This window comes from Leptidea sinapis, chromosome 9 (assembly GCF_905404315.1).
Source record: "Leptidea sinapis chromosome 9, ilLepSina1.1, whole genome shotgun sequence".
In the NCBI taxonomy this organism is placed as follows: Eukaryota; Metazoa; Arthropoda; class Insecta; order Lepidoptera; family Pieridae; genus Leptidea; species Leptidea sinapis.
Genome location: NC_066273.1, coordinates 2,589,766 through 2,607,605, shown reverse-complemented (window position 1 = coordinate 2,607,605; position 17,840 = coordinate 2,589,766). Strand labels below are relative to the sequence as shown.

At 35.3% G+C, this 17,840-nt stretch overlaps 1 protein-coding gene across 1 annotated transcript; it reads left to right on the top strand.

The window, feature by feature from the left end:
* Window positions 1-289: 289 nt before the first annotated feature.
* Window positions 290-9,688, top strand: LOC126966029 (eukaryotic translation initiation factor 4E-binding protein). Its single transcript, XM_050809905.1, has 2 exons — window positions 290-488; window positions 6,505-9,688. Exons 1-2 carry the CDS (start codon window positions 347-349, stop codon window positions 6,705-6,707), a joined length of 345 nt encoding a protein of 114 aa, XP_050665862.1. The 5' UTR covers window positions 290-346; the 3' UTR covers window positions 6,708-9,688.
* The last annotated feature ends 8,152 nt before the right edge of the window (window positions 9,689-17,840 follow it).

The following is a 17,840-nucleotide window of genomic DNA, read 5'->3' as shown; positions in this document are numbered from 1 at the left end:
AATGAGGTCCATAACATCCGCCTACCCATCTGTATATAATTATTTAAAAAACAAATACATAATTCAAAACAAACCCATACCATTAAGCATTAACATTGGGTATAATATAGAAATGCGGTTATGTTTAAACAAATAAAATCAGCTATAAAATTTCGCCAAAAATTAGGCATAAAAATAAAAACTATGATTGTTCTATGATTGATACTAAAAATGTGTAGTGTGTTAACAGCGCGGTATCGATGTGTGGGTGTAGCTCGCACGAACGTATTTATATTAGAAGCCGGCTTGACTCTGCTCAGTCTTTCTTACAATTAAGTATTAACAAGTGTTGTGTTTGTGTTGAAATATGTCGGCCTCACCGATCGCAAGACAGGCTACCAATAGCCAGGCCATCCCTACGAGGAGGGTCCACATAACGGATCCATCACAAATGCCTGATGTCTACTCCAGTACTCCTGGCGGTACCATATATTCAACCACACCTGGAGGTAATTATCCATGCTCTACATTTTATGATAAGAAATATAATATTAAGTTCACTAATTAAAATTCTTTCAATGTTTTATTTGAACCTATGGGTATACATTCTTTTAATAAATATAGGTACCTTTAGTGTTACAAATGGGCAGGGCGTAAATGAGCACTAAAATCCGTGACCTCTTTTGCGTTAATGTAATTTTAAAATATATATAACTAATTCTTCGAAAGATATGATAAATATGACTATAATATAATAATTTTTATATTAAGAGAATAAAATAGATAGGGAAATTATTTTTGTTTTGTTTTTATGCCACGGGATGCTAATCCATTATCCAAGAGCAATTTTCAATCAATATTATGTAATACTGTCATATTATTATCTTTTTGTGAACTTATTCAAAGTGTTAAAAAATACTTTACATTGACCTAGACCCTGGCCAAAGATCTAGAATCGTGATTAAGTATGTTTTCGTAGTGTCTTCATAGCTGTGTATAAAGACAGACAAGATGAGTGTAATATTATTATATAATAACCGACCACGTGTGTAGTATTTTCGTGTTGCGTTACATAACCTATATACAGGCGACAGGCGGACATGACAGCTCACGTGTTCTAGCGGTTATCAAAACAAGAGTACGTATTACTATCATTATTGTATAGAGGTGCTCTGAACAACGTGTGCTGTTTAAAGTTTTAGATAGAATTTAAGAGCGAATATATTTAGCATGCTACACGATTTCTGGATTCTTTTATTGATTTTGTTAGTAAAAGTGTTTAGTAAATTTTACCAATGGGAGGTTCCTTTGCACAGGATGCCGGCTAGATTATGGGTACCACAACGGCGCCTATTTCTGCCGTGAAGCAGTAATGTGTAAGCATTACTGTTTTTCGGTAAGGGCGCCGTAGCTAGTGAAATTACTGGGCAAATGAGTCTTAACATCTTATGTCTAAAGGCGACGAGCGTAGTTGTAGTGCCGTTCAGAATACTTGGAATTTTTCAAGAATACTGAGCGGCACCGCCTTGTAATGGGCAGGGCGTATCAATTACCATCAGCTTGAACGTCCTGCTCGTTTCGTCCCTTATTTTCATAAAAATAAAGATGTTTATCTAATAAGTTATAAACCCTGCCAATGCAATACCGCTTAGGATCCTTGAAAAAGTTAAAACTGTCAGCGGCCGCGGCATTACAGTTGTAGATACCTACTCGTCACTTTAGTCATTTATAGTTTTAAAAAGGAGTTTTATGGCGACAATAACCAAAAGGGTAACAAATTTTAACTTTAACTCATAATAGACGAGCTTGTAAACTTTTTAGTGAAAAATTTGGAAATTTAGATATTTTTCACTTGCCGTTTGCAAAATTCAAAATTATGATTAAAGAAGCCATGTCTAAACATAAGTAGCATAAGTAAATCTTTCTGTTTTATTTTGATATCGTAATATATTAAGTTTTGTATTTTATAAGTTTTATATTTTATCAGTTTATTTGCATTTAAAAACATATTATTTTATTTATAACAAAGCACTCACACTACAGTGTGAGTGCTTTGTTATAACTTACAAGTTATTAAGTAGTTATAAAATTATTTTATGGAACTATAGGTCTCCTAAAATAGTGTAAAGTTTTTGAATTGTGACTAGTTATATCCTGAATAAATGAAATAAATAAATAAATAATATGGTTATAGGCATCATCATTAACCGCTATAAAGTTAATATTAATAGGTTTGAATGTTTATAACTTACCTAAATGATAAAGAAAAAAAAATGTCGCCGTATTTCAAATTAATTCGACTCACGTGTTCATTGTCCTTGGTCTCCAACGCTGTAGGTTACAAATTATAAACCATGATAAAGCGAAGGTCATCTTAATAGACACGATTTATTTGTTTTGTACCTAAATATATTTGTGTAAATGAGATTTATTTACATAGTCATGAAAACTTCCGCGTGTTAACGATTAAAATGGGTCGCCAATTGAAATCAAGGTCGTTTACGAGTGTGTTATTTATATACAAGCCAATGTACCTACGATAAAAAGAGGTTAATAGTTATATCCTAAACACATGGCCGGACTTGGTACCATAGATAATACACTATATCCTTGAGATAGATGTGCAAGTCATGTTTTTGTTTTGTATAATCAGTGTACCCAGGCCAAGAGATGGCGCTGCGCTATTTTTACGCTCTTAGCGTACCGTCGCTAGATGGCGATAATTATGTTTATAGTTTTTACTATTGCAGTTGTAGACCGTATTGAATGCATATTGAATATTGATGTTTGTTTGGTGTAGGTGGATATTTTTATTCGTTAATTAAGTTCAGCAGTCACCTTCAAACAAGGAGAGCCATTTAATGATTACAACACGATAGTCAAGTCTTTAATAAGTAAGTTAAGTGAGTTCTTTGCTATCACTAGCTCTATCTATCCATCTATCATGTATGTTAAATTATCGCCTTCGTGGTGAAGTTGCAGCGTACCTAATAGAATAGGTGGCAGCACTTTCAATGCAATTTTTTTCATGTGTCAATGTAGGGAAGTTGAACCCCCCTGCTTGGTACGGCTAGAGCATCCGACGGTCCGGTGCTTAGCCTATAATAATACTTATTTATATTTTGATGCTATATGAACAAAGAGTATTTAACAAATTGGAAAAGATTAAAAGAATTCATACATTTTTATTACCGATACCTTTATTTACAGCCGGCCAGTCAAAACAAATATTTTTTAAATTCAACTTTATTTATAGGATTTTTTAAATTGAGCTTACGTTTTAAAATAAAAATACTTTTGACAATAAGCCATAGTACCCCTAAATTATTAGTTTATAAAGCCTGAATAAAGCTTGCCCTGGTATTATCAGATTTAAAAATAGCATAAAAATGTAAGAAGGAGTCGAAATCTTGTTCCACTTTTCAAGTTAAGTATTATCATTTATTGTTATCAGGTATCATGTGGTTTACATAGACCTACCTATCATTCTATCAAATGTATATTTATTTTAACACATTTTAACACAAAACAAAATCATTATAAGATATTAAATAATATTGCACAAAATTATTCAAAAAAATTTGTGAGTAGCAAACTAGTAACTCCAAAACTTATGTTAATTCACGGACTAGTAAAAAAATAAGGACTCCGTGTCACCTTACATAACAGTGTATCACCAAAACAAGCCGATTAACGTGTAAATACATAGCCCCACGCACACACTTACACTACTACAGGCCGATAGGCAGCCATTATAAGAATTGTCATCGTCTGTGACAGATCAGTTTGCGTCTCAATAAAATAATTTAAAAATGCCGTCATGCGTTGTGAAAAAGTGTAAAAACGATAATATATATGCATTTGTGGCCATATATGATTATTTAAGAGAGAAAAATTGAGTATCTCCCGTAACCGCACACACACTAGCATAACGGTGCTTCACTTGCTAATATCACGGCGCGGAGTCCTTCTTTATTTACTCGTCCGTGTAAACAGACATATTACTTAGTGAATTTGCCTTCAGTTTCCTCGCAGACGATACTTTTCTTTTTCAATTTTTTTTTTCCTTTTACGGCATGGTAAAGTGTAACTTAACATGATAAATTCGCAGAAAAAATTTACTAGACATTTTATCTTAACAGACACACAAAATAGAAATAATTATGGAATCAAAGATGCAATCTGTCAAATTGTTAACCCACCTATCACACGGATTGTAGGCCGATTTATATTTTTTAATTTAGATCTGTACAAGAGTATTAGACCATGTTTATAAAAGGGCTTATTATGACTAATATTTTATTTGTTTGGAATTAAGTTATTTAAGATACTTATTTTGCTTTTTGTCATTCTTCATTATGTACCTAACTATACTTAACAAAAAAATAAGTATCGATATATTCACATAGATTATAAATGGTTGCTTAAAATAAATCTGATATAACAAGAAAATTTGGTTTTTATACATACACTAGTGGACCCGACAGACGTTGTCCTGTACACACGTCTTAAATTTGAAAAATCGGTCCAGCCGTTAGGAGTTCGCTAACATACACATGAGCAGGAGAATTATATTATATGAACGGAATTGAGAATCTAAACGAATCTCAAGTTCATTTTTATGGGCGTATAGGAGGTTCTAGTATATGTACTGGCAGTGTACTGTCATAATATTTATTTCACTAAACTTTTCTCTCAATGAATCCCTTAAACGCATTTTATAGACTGCTCGAATTGCTCTTTTCTGCAGCACAAATATTGAAATTGTAACTTACGCAAAAACCTAATGTAAAGAAAGAAACAGTAAAACGTGTTTTAATCCTTTGAAAAGTATTTTATTTGAATGATACTTTCAAATGTTTTACCCATAGTACCTTCTTTAATGGTCATTGAATGTAATCAGAGCCCACTTATTTATTAAAATTATTCACGAAATATATGCCTGTCCACATCCGGAATGGTATGCAAATCATAATAAATGGAAGCCACATTTATTTATTTATTTATTAAACCCAACAATCGTACAATAATAAATAAACTCCTTACAATAAATGTAAATCTACATAATATATACTAGTGGATCCTACAGACGTTGTCCTGTACACACGTCCTAAATTTGAAAAATCAGTCCAGCCTTTAGGAGGAGTTCACTAACATACACATGAGCATCAGAATTTATATTATATGGATGGAATTGAGAATCTAAACGAATCTCAAATTCACTTGAACACACATAAAAATCATCAAAATCGGTCCAGCCGTTAAGGAGGTAGTTCAATTGTGATTCTAAGCCATTCTCGAATCCACCTGAAGACACATACCAATCTCAAGTTCACTGGAACACACAAAAACATCATCAAAATCGGTGCAGCCGTTTAGGAGGTAGTTCAATTGTAAATCTAAACAATTCTCGAATCCACCTGAAGACACACAGAAAGTTTTATTAAAATCGGTCCAGCCGTTTAGGAGAAGTTCAGTTAAAACAGACGCACAAAAGACATATACATAAGATAGATTATAAATGGATGCTTAAAATGAACCTGGCCCGTGATATCGCCTAGAAAAAGGTTCCTCATACGAGTTACAATATAAATAATAATTTTAATTTATTAATATAATTCTACACGCGTTGTCAATATTGCTAAGATGACGTCACCAGTTGTTTACAAACACAATACAAAATGTAATTAATGTTTGTGTTATCGTAATGGATCATTACACATATCAACGGCTACTACATAGTACATACCACAACACACGGACGAGAAAAAAATAAGCACTCCGTGTCACCTTACATAACAGTGAGGCACCATAACAAGCCGGTAAACGTGTAAATACATTCTATCTCTTCAGTCTTGAGATAAAAGTCGTAACTATCGTTGACTTTTCTGTCCCAATAAAATTACCGACGGTAACTCACCTTATCCGTACACGCTGTCCGTCCAGGAGGACGACATTAGCTTACCAACGATAGAAGTTTGTTTGGAAATTTCAATTCACGCGTCCCAATATAAGGCGATAAGAATGACTTTAATAAGTGAGTTTTTGATATCGCTCCATCTATCATGTATGTAAAATGATCGCCATCGTGATGAATTTACAGCGTACCTAATAGAATAGATGGTAGCACTTTCAATGCAAATTTTCATCATGTGCCAATGGGAAGTTGCACCCCCCTGGTATTATCTATGGTATTTATTAGGCGTGTTGACGGTTTCTGTTTTGGTCTGAACTCTGAGTGATGAAGCTACAAATATAGTAAAGTTGACTCATAGTTATTATTCAACTCATATTTCATTCATCCTTAATATTTTTTTAATTGGCTCTAGTCATTCTTCGGTTTATTTGGAAAAATTAGACTTCGTGGTAAGAAAATACACGAAAGTCAGTTACCACTTACTAGTCATTTTAATCGTGAAGTATTTGTACAATGCTGATACACAACACATTGGGCATTGATTCAATCTCGTTACATAAAATTTTTACTTATTTGCTATTTTAATTTTATTTTCTTTTCTATTACAGGTACTAGAATAGTATACGAAAGGTCTTTCCTGATGTCATTGAGTCAGTCACCGAACTCGAGAACGCCACCGAAATGTCCATTGCCGGCAGCCATGTTGAAGGATCCTGCGGGCCCGGTACCTCATCTGAACACTACTAACAAGCCGCGATCCAATTCCATATCGTTTGACGAGTCACAAGAAACGTTCTCCATGGATCTCTAATAGTGTTAAGTTATTGTTATCATCAGTGCCTTCCTCTGTTATAAATATTATATGGTCTGGGTTGAGTGGAGTCGAGAAAAAAGCTGATAATGTGAAATAATTTTTTTTTTGAATTTTATGACCTGGTAACTAAGATTTTTAAGTGAAGAATGGGTTAAATTTCACATTAATATTTCATTAACTTGAATCGATAAACTCTTACAATAATGTGTAATGTATTGTTAAAGTAACTTAAAAATAAAAACAGATCATGTAAGTTTTTTTAACACAATAATTTAAATAACAATTACAATTTTTTAATTATTTACTGAACTTCAATATAGATGATATAGAGAAGTGTTTAACATTTAATGAAAATGTGATCTATATGAGTCATTACTGATTAATTTTCTTACTATTAAAATACTGCAATAAACATAGACTTGTAAGTTAGATTACACTAGCGTATAATCGACGAGACAGCCTGATATTAAGGAGCTAATTCCAATCGTAGCAAACTATTTACGACTTCAATCAAAATCGGTTACAGTTTTAGATTCCCTGTTGCTTTTTTATTTTGTTCTATCTTCGTTAGAGATGTTCTTTTCTCTCGCACGATTTCTTAGTCTATGCGCTGCTAAATTGTTAGCCTATAGTCATCTTTTAATTATTATTAAATGATTTTTTATAGATGAAATAGTTACTAGCACTTTTTAATAATTAGTTTACTAACGTGGAAGTATTCTACTTTTACAGGAATTGCACTGACATAAAATTAATTCGATATTCTCTTAAATTCCTAATATTAAGTGGTGTATTAAGTTCATTGCTAAGTCAAATAGAGCACAAAATATTATCTCTCTCAGATTATTATTGTCTCTAGTCAATCGTAATTAAAAACTTTCAAATATGATCATTCTATTATGCGGGAGACTTGTTTGCACTTGTCGGCCGCTAGATGGTGCCTTACTCTGTCGTCAAGCAGTAGTTTGAAAGCACTATAAGGTTGGGTTGCATCATATTAGCTGTTATAGTTTAATTTTAAGCCAAATTTAACGTTTACAGTAACGTTGGCTTTAACACACACTGCGTAATGTGTTGCACCATCCGATTTCTTGGCATAGTTACAGTTAAATATGAAGTCAATATCGAATATTCTTTCTTATCAATAAAGTCTATTTCACATCATATTAAGAATAACAGTTAAAACTATGACGTCATATTCAAATTCAAATTGAAATAAAAATAGCCACCCATTCCAAAACGAATTCCTCAGACCCGAGAAGAACGGGACCAACAAACTCAGCGGGATTTCTTTTTCATCAAAAAAAAATGTTAACAAAGTCATATTGTACAATTAAACTTATTATTTAATAGCCTGAGGGCGGTCTCCCTATTCCCAATGTGTGGTATCATTAAGAAAGTCATTTATGTTATAGTAACCTTTACCACAAAAACGTTTTTAACAATTCTTTTGAATAACGTAATACTTTTGTTTTAAACATTTTCTGATTTCACAAAAGACTTACTAACTCAACTTAGCCGAGTAGTAGGCATTATAAGTTTATGTCAGTTCCTGGTGTTAACATTATAGTTATGGCAGTTTCTAGCAAATTCACTTATATGCCTATGCACATATCAAGAATATATTGAGAAGCAACAGTCAAGATGTTAACTTCTTTAAATTTTGCTCTCGTTATAAATAGCGCTATTAGCCGGTACTTTAACATGTTTCTTATTCCTTAGTTAGGTGCAACCCAGCCTTAGTGTTTCAGCGGTAGCTCGTGAAATTATTGGGCTAATGAGAGTTACCATCTCATATTTCAAAGTGACGAGCACAGTTACGATGCCGCTTAGAACTTTTGGTTTATCAGGATGAATAAGTAAAGGTCTTGTTCCCTTACCTAGTTTGACTAACGGCCATTTTCAATAACCTATCTATCCTTAGTTTAACTTACTAGAGGTAGACCAATGTATCCTTTTACGCTTACTTACATTTCAATAACCTATCGACAGATAATATTGGACTTTAACTAATAACAAACTATATTGGATTTAACTGTGCAAAGATAAGATCTTGTTATTAAACGGTGACAGCATTTTATCCGTAACTAGAGATACAATATTGAAAACGGCCGTAAGATTATCATGAATAATATTTTAGCAGATTGACAATACAGTTGTATAGATTTTATGTTAGTATTAGAATGGCATAGCTATTCTTTGACTGATACATTGCGTTTGGCTTAGTATAATGTATTTTAAGGCAATTTTATAGTTTCGTGTGAATGATCTTCAGCGCGTTTTAAACGCCTTTTTGCGCTAAAATTGTAAATATTTGAATTTTTCGAATTTTTAATGGAATGCTTGAGTATATTATAGAGGTTACATTAATGGGTACCATCGCGTTTAACGCACAATTGGACTGAAGGATTTGTTTTAATATTTGTAGTTTGATCAAGTTATGCGTTGAGTTTGTGAGTTTTGTTTCATGTGCAGCAATCTCATGAGAGTTATATATAAGTACTTATATTTCAATACTGCATGGGTTCCTGTTACCTAACCGTACAGCCGTATAGATTTAAATTTTGATCCATTTAATGGAGGTTTGTTGAACTTTTTTCATTACGTCATTTTTAACTTTTTGTTTGGTTGAGAAAATCAGTTTACGTATAGCGTTATTAAATTGGGTCCTAATTTACTGATATATTTAACAAATATTTGAACAATTTGCTTCAAACAAATTCCTTTATTAATCTTATTCCTTTAATGCCCTTTGCCAAACTTCTAGTTTGCTTCGAAGTTGCGAATGTATTTGAGGAAGGTGCGGTACAGGTGTGCCGCGCGTTGCAACTTCAGACCAATCTAGGAGTTTGACGAGGGCTATAATAATTACAATTACACTGAGTAGATACTTATTTAAGTATTTTGTATAAAATCGTCTTGCTGTGAGTGTCAATGATAACTATATTTTGGTGCAATTAAATAAAATCTTAAAACCACATATTGTTTTTCTTTTCCTGGTAATTGGCAGATGGCCCATACACTATAATGCAATAGCAATTAGGCACTATGATGGCCCATACACTATCCCTAAGTGGCAGTTATCACTGAAGTTTTCGTCACGATTACATAGTTATAGAACTTCAAAATAATAAGATCAATTTTACCAGTGCAGGTTTTTTTATGGAATAGGAGGACAAACGAGCGTACGGGTCACCTGGTGTTAAGTGGTCACCACCGCTCACATTCTCTTGCAACACCAGTGGAATCACAGGAGCGTTGCCGACTTTTATGCGCTTTTTTTGAAGGTACCTATGTCGTATCGTCCCGGGAACACCGCACAAGGAAGTTCATTCCACAGCTTTGTAGTACGTGGAAGAAATCTCCTTGAAAATCGCACTGTGTAGGACCGCCACATCTAGATGGCGGGGATGATATCCTAACTTGTGGCGTGTCGTGCGAAGATGGATTTCGGCGGCAGGAACAGGTTAAACATCCCTTCGGAACATTCCCCGTGATAAATGCGATAGAAGACACATAATGAAGCGACGTCTCTCCGCAACACCAAGTGATCCAGCCCTTCACAGAGCATTGGGTCCCCGACAATTTTTCCCTCGGCACTTTTTCTGTCGTCAAGCAGTTATGTGCAAGCATGATTGTGTTTTGTTTAAAGGACACCATAGCTTAAATTACAAAACTAACGAAACTTAACTAACATCTAATAACTCAGAGTGTCGAACTCAATTGAGATGTCCTTCAGAATTCTGGATTTAATCAAGAATTCGTGTGAGGATTCGACTGCGTCGTAATTGGCACGGCGTTTCATTTAGGCTATCGTCACTTATTTTACGCCGTACGCGACGTCTCGTTACGTCGTACGCTGCGTCACAATGCTTACTGTATAAATGTACCGTTGTGGTCTCTTTCACACGTCGACGCTGGCGTGTTGACGCCGAACGCGGCATCCGAACACCGTGCCGCGTCTCTAGTCATTTCGAACCATTGCAGCGTGAGGGTCGTCGCCCGCGTCACACTAAATGGTGAGGTTTAATAAAGGAAAGGAAGAAGAAGGAAAACACGAGTTGTTGATTGAATCAGTAAAATCTTATAATGCAGTGTATAATAAAAGTGACAAGAATCATAAAAACAACATTTATAAGCATCAATGTGGCCAACAGATGCTGTGTTGCCCGTAATTTTCTCCTTCTACAGTCGTCTCGTGTCTCTTCTTGTAGTAAAAAATATACCATTAAATGTTTCACCAAATCCATCGCGAAAACACTACCGCTCGCGAGTAGCCACTGAGCCACCTTCATCACGCCAGCGGCCAGACGTATTGACCGCCGACGCTGTGCGTTGCGTCCAGACGTTAGAAGCCACGGACTTGAACGTTGACGCTTACGCCAGACGCCGCATACGGCATAAAATAGGAGATATTAACTATATTAAGGTGAACGTGTTGTTCGTCTCGTAACTTTTATCATAAAAACCGATGATCCGACCACAAATTACTGGCGCTTATCACGCTATACGTGTTCCGACGCATGATTAATAGCACAATTGGCTTGAACGTGAAAACACATAATATACATTATGTAAACCAAACGAAACTAAAGTGACAGTGGGCAGGGCACACAGTTCGACGGACAGATGGGCGTTGGGGCAGTAAAGTCCTCGAATGGCGACCACTTACCTGAAGACGCAATGTTGGTAGGCCCCCCACAAGATGGACCGACGATCTGCTCAAGATCGCCGGAATACGTTGGATGAGGGCAGCACAGGACCGATTGTCGTGGATATCTTTAGGGGAGGCCTTTGTCCAGCAGTGGACGTCTTTCGGCTGATGATGATGATGATGAAACCAAAAGTGCTAAGATGATGAGTATTTTTAAATAAACCAAAAAACTGCACGGGGCCTTTACACATACGATATGTTTACCTCTGAAAAGAAGTAGCTATTTACAAATCGATAGAGACTCTCGTCCTTTATTAGCACCGTGGTTTGTACTTTTGTCGGGTTTGGTGTAATAAGCCACCATAATTATGATGATAAAATAAGATTACTTGTTTCAAATCAACGAACAACCTTTGAAAATAAGCTTTAATTATCTTATGCTTATCGTGTACCGCAAAAGTTAAGTCGTTATTATAAGACACAAGAAAATACCGAGAATACAACCCTGTGGAACACCTTTCCTTACAGGTTTACCCGAACACCGTTTGCTGTTAACTCGACTGCTTGAACTCTTTCACTTTAATATGATTTGAAAAGACTAAAAGCTTTTTTTTACTTAATAATGCTTGAGTTTTAGGCGTAAAGTGCTATGGTGAATGCAATCTAATGCTTTACTAAATTCACACAAAATTAACAAAACCTTCTGTCTCTTCCCAGGCGTCAAAGATGTGTCCAATGAGCCTAACACCTGCATTTGTTAAACATAAGACCCATAAGCTGCTGCAAGAAAAAACAGGTCGCAGTAACTACAGTAACCACGACGTCAGTGTACTGTGGAGTTTTGTATTCCAAATAGTTTTAACTTCTTATGCTACATCCCCATTCTCGAACGTAGTATAGACGTTAATTCGTCCTAGCTAGACTAATGACAAGTAATTCGTCCTAATATAATAGTAATTTTTATATTTATATCAATGACATGTTTGGCACTACAAGTCAGCAGATTGGGATAGGATGCGCTCCTTTTTTGCATTCTACCCTTGGGGCAAGGTTTGTTTCCCTTCGGATAATCCTAGTGCCCGCGCCGTTACAGTATCCGATGTGATACTACACAGCATGGATATTTTTATACTAAGCTCTGTAGTACCGATTGGTGGCAGATCACAGCCCTGGTTCGATGCGTCAGTTAAAACAGCATCTGACTGTAAAATCAGGCGTATCGAACTTGGGTTGCGGCGCTGGGCTCAAAGGATCCGAACTGCAAAGTTTAAGAGGAAATATAACCGTGACTCTAGATTTTTTATGCGGAAAATCGCCCGTATGAAATCGAAGCACATCGTCAAAATCGGCGAGCGGCTTTACAGTTACCCGACCGGAACACGTAAGTTCTGATCGTTGTCGAAAGCTGCTCTTGGTAACTTCAACCAGCCGTCCCTGCCGCCGTTGCACATGAGGAATGACACGCTGGCCCATACAGCAAAAAAGAAAGCCGATCACCTGTGCGCTTTTTTTGCCTCCATTTTGACCTTTGACGACAACGGAAAAACAACGGCGACCACCCTACGGTGCCAGAGTTCTATGCCTGAAGTACAGTTCAGACAAAACTGTTAGGCGAGCTCTATTTTCATTAGACGTTAGGAAGTCGAGCGGGCCGGATGGTATTTTTCTAATCGTGCTTAGAACGTGTGCCCCTGAGTTGACGCCGGTGCTAACGTGTTTATTCCGGCACTCATATACAAAAGGCGTAGTCCCTGACTCATGGAAGTCAGCCCTTGTCCATACGATCAAAAAAAAAGGAGACAGTTCGGATCCGGCAAACCACAGGCCTATAGCTATTACCTCCCTGCTCTCCAAAATCATGGAGTGCACAATTAACCACTAGCTCAGAGGGTCAACAGTTGATCAACGACCGACACGGCTTTCGGTCGGCAGGTCATCTTTAAGTATACCTAACCTAATAGATGGCTATCGAAAGCAAGGGAAAAGGCCTGACAGTTAGCCTGGATATAGCGAAGGCCTTTGATTGTGTATGGCACAAGGCGCTTGTCGCAAAACCTCCATCATTTCGGCTTCCCGAGCAGGGGCGGATCTACTTAAAGGCTTTTTGAGCTGCAGCCCAGGGCCCCGTGGATACAGAGGGCCCCCAACCGAACTGAAAGAATAGACGATATTTTGAATAATAAAAATTATCTAGTATTTAAAAAAATCAGATCATAAGGTTAGCAACACTGCGATCAATCGATCCGTGCGCGCGATCTATCAAACGGAAGGGGAATTCCCCGTCGCTTGTTTTCGGTCGGTGTATTCCGTGTTTTGTCTATTACTGGGGTAGTCTTGAACGTATATGCAAAAAATATACGTTTTCTTCTCTGCTTCGACCCATATGTGGGAACTGTTAAATCGTGAAACAAAACTAAAATTTACGTTAAAGCTTAAGTTTACGTATCAATGATATGTTGGACACCTCCAACATACATAGCTATGCAGACGACAGCACAGGCGATGCCGTATACACGGGCCATGCAGGTCTCCCTCGGGAAATCGTCGACCAGTGCCGGATGTAATAGGAATTTGTACTCATGCACGATAATGCTCCTTCCCATACCGCGCGGCTGGTGTCGGTCTCCGAGACCATGAAATCCATGTTTTGGATTGGCCTGTACAGTCACGCGACTTAAGGCGAAGAATAAGCAGAAAACACGCAAACAAGGTTTTTTAAGACAAGTTTTGTGGTGAAAATATAGCATTTGGAGCTATGAACTCTACTTTATCCTGTTACACATATCCTTAAGTCTAACTTGTAGGTTGCTAATGCTTGCTGTTAGTTAAACTTAACAGTCCAGAGCTATTATGAATGAAGTTTTGTTTGCAGTTAAACAAGTTTTTTCTCGGCATGATGCATTTGTTTAGTATACTGCTCTCATAAAATTTGTTCTTATAGCTTTTACTTTTTTGTGTTGGTACATTTATTAAGATTAGTAATCAATAATGACGATTGTAAGCAATTAAACTGTTTGCGCCTGTTAAAATATTAAATTTTCGACGCAAGAATTTTGAAATTATTGGCTTTGTTACATAGGAGCCGTGAACTCATATCGCTCAAGGTCGCCGGCAAATAGTGTAGCCTTAAATCCTAATCGAGCATACCTGGGACATGTTCCAACGAAAGGCTTTAAGAGATTTCCCGCCAAATTTGACGACAGAACAACAGCTTTTCGAACAATTGCAAAGAACATACCGCAGCAAGACATTGAAAATTTAATTTTTAGTCTGAACAATCGATGTAGTGTGTAATTAATGTGAGAGGTGGCAACACTGATTATTAATAATTATATTTAATAAGATTTTATAATTTCAATTAAAATTTAAAGTTTTTTAAGAAGAAATAAAGTTTTTTTCAAACTAATTTTCTAAGGCAATTAAAAAGTAACAATTTTAGTTAAAACAAAATAATCACAAAATATTTTTTTATTTTTTATAAAAGACCTTAAAATAGTCTATCATTCTTCCATTTAGTATATTATAAGAAAATTCTTCATAGATTTTTAATTATTCAATGAAATATAAAATATCCTTAGATTTTGTTAATGTGTGAGTGTGACTTTTTAGTTCCATTCATTTAAATACAATATTGGAATTTAAATTTCATCAAAATCTTAAAGTTCCTGTTCCAACAATGATTTTTTTTATGAAAATAAGGGACGAGTCGAGCAGGAAGTTCAGTTGAAGTTCAGAGTCGCTTCAGTATGCATACTATTGTTAAGTTTAAAGAATTTTGTCTTATAATTTAATTAGTTTTAATTACTAAATAAAAATATTTTAATTAATAATTTTATTGCTTTAATTTAATTAATTATTATTTTATTTAATTCATATATTGGATGCATTGCATACCCTTACAAACTAATTTATTTCGTATATTACAGCGATTTTAAAACACTCTATTGATTGAAGAGTGGCCGTTCTGTTTCTTGTGTGTTCTTCTCAAGCTCTACTTTTTCCGAATATTATGGTAGATTCAGTAATTTAAAATAAATATTTTTGGTGAAGATTCATAAGCGCTTACTTTAAGCCTAATTGAATAAAGTTTACTTATAAAGATAAGTAAACTTTATTTTTTTATTTTTTTTTCTCTTCCATAATTGATTCTTCTTCCGCACACAATAAAGAAATAATGACCGAATCCTCGTCACTATCGCTCATCTTGTAATATTGTTCGCACGTGGACTGCTCTATAAATGACGCGAGCTGCCGCCTGCAGCTTAAAATAGCAAATAGCCAGGTTTTCCCAGTTTCCTGGATTCCCCCCCCCCCCCCCCCACAAAGCTCATGTATTAGTTTTTAAGCATAATAAAGTTTTATCCCTCAATACGTAGATAGGGTTGTAGAAATAAGTTTTCTGATACCTACATATATAAGGCTTAATTGTAAATTGCTTTAATAAGTAGATTTAAGTAATTTTGTATATATAATTTAATACCAAATATAGAAATTTTGAATTTGAATTTTTTTTTTTGCCTGCAGCTCCGGCCTTTAGCCTAATTTTCTACATGTCCCTAACGTAAAATGCAACTATAGAAAAAATTATTTTATGTTACTAGCATGCAGATGTTATAATAACCTATCTAACGAAATAGATGTCGACTTTTTTAATACGCCCACTGACCTGTATAAATACCACTGGACAGACTGTTCCATAATATGTTTGACAGCAAATTTTATGTGCCTATATGAAGCGCCACTCGCGAGCGTCCAGAGAGCAAATTTTGACGTATAATACAAATGGCTGGGAAGGAACATATTCTCTGAAGTATTTTTGCATATTGAATTAATTGCGTTCGTTTTCCGTGTTACTTATACTTCAAGAATCAAAGTTATAAAGTAAACAATTTTTTTGTAAATAGTTTCCCACCATCTATCGATTTTTGCTGAGGTTAGCATCACTAGTTTTAGTGCCACAGTAGATATATATGTACTCTCGCTACATGGCCAACAGCGCCAAAATGGCGAATATCGAACAGGCACAAAGGCACTTTGACAGCCGCCTGTCCAGTGGTATATTATAGTAGAGGTCAGTGTGCCTGGATAGTCTGACAGAGTGACAAGCATTTGACAAAATAATGTCAAGGTCGGTACTTGGTGTTGGTACTATTTTTGTGGTCATTAATTTATCCAGACTATAACAATTTCCTACTTTATCCAACACAAATGCTGACCCGGCAAACTTTGTTTTGCCGTATAAATTAATCGAAATTATTCAAATTCGAATAAAAATTAAACGACCCGTGCCCGCTCATTGTATGAATTGTCACATGTAATGAAATGTCAGAGACTGAATTATCTGTATTTTGAATATATAGGTATTTTTTAGTCAAATAACTATAGGTTTTGGATAAGTAATCACCAACATATCAAATTATCGATTCTGATCTATGGAACACTGAAAATTTTCAAAATAAAAATTATGTGATGCTTTTTATTTTTAATTTATTTACAATAACAATTTAAATCATTCCGATTATGAATCATAGCTATCTTATTATCAGCCTAGCGAAACTCTCTAAGAAAAAAGCGATTCGCTGGATTGTATGAAACGTGCAGTCATTGATAGATTGACAGATGATGGCTATAGGTAGATACTAGGTATATATACGGCTATAGGTTAAACGTAGTGGGGATCTTGTAAAAAAAGGAGATAGCCGAAACCCACTACGTTTTAAGCAACTGTTCGCTTTCAAACTTAGTCGGACTATACTGCGTCGCCTTATTGTAATAACTAGAGACCGGATTATATGCTACAAAAAATGCCCAAAATATGCATGCTATAAAAGGGCCAGAATATGCATACAATTAAACAGAAAAAAATAAAAAAGTCATATTTTTATTTTATTTTATAAAGGCTTGTACTGACAACCGTATCTGTGAAAGAAATTATTACAAGATATACCTACCGAAACAATGAAATTTAAGATTTACCTTTAAAAATATGTACAACTGTACTGTACTGTTCTAAATGTTCTGTAGACAAATTGTGTCTATGATCGCTAAGTAAATTTTTGTAAAAGGAAAAGGAGCGTTCTACGTCTACTGAGGTTACAGGGCAGAATTTTTTGAGTGCAATATTTGGGCGTACTATGGAAAGCATCGAACGATGAGCGAGATCGAGCGTAAGCATAATAATTATTTTTTTTCTAAAATATGCAACTACCGCCGAAAAGGTACTAAATATGCAAAAGCATAAGCAATATGCATTAGCATATAATCCGGTCTCTAGTAATAACTATTTCAAACTTATGTCAAAACACAGCACGTTTCATACTAAACTAAATTTCAATTTTTACTTAGGCAGTCCCGCCTCTTATTATTTTATCATCTTTAAAGTTAACAATAAACTATGAAATCTTATTTTCTGCAACTAGAGAACTCTCTCGCTAAAATGCCAATAGCTATGATCCAGTTATAGTGAGCTCTAAGGA

Coding starts and splice junctions, on each gene's coding strand:
- LOC126966029 (XM_050809905.1), top strand. CDS start 347: ATGTCGGCCTCACCGATCGCAAGACAGGCTACCAATAGCCAGGCCATC. Junction 489..6,504: donor ATATTCAACCACACCTGGAG/GTAATTATCCAT, acceptor TTTCTATTACAG/GTACTAGAATAGTATACGAA.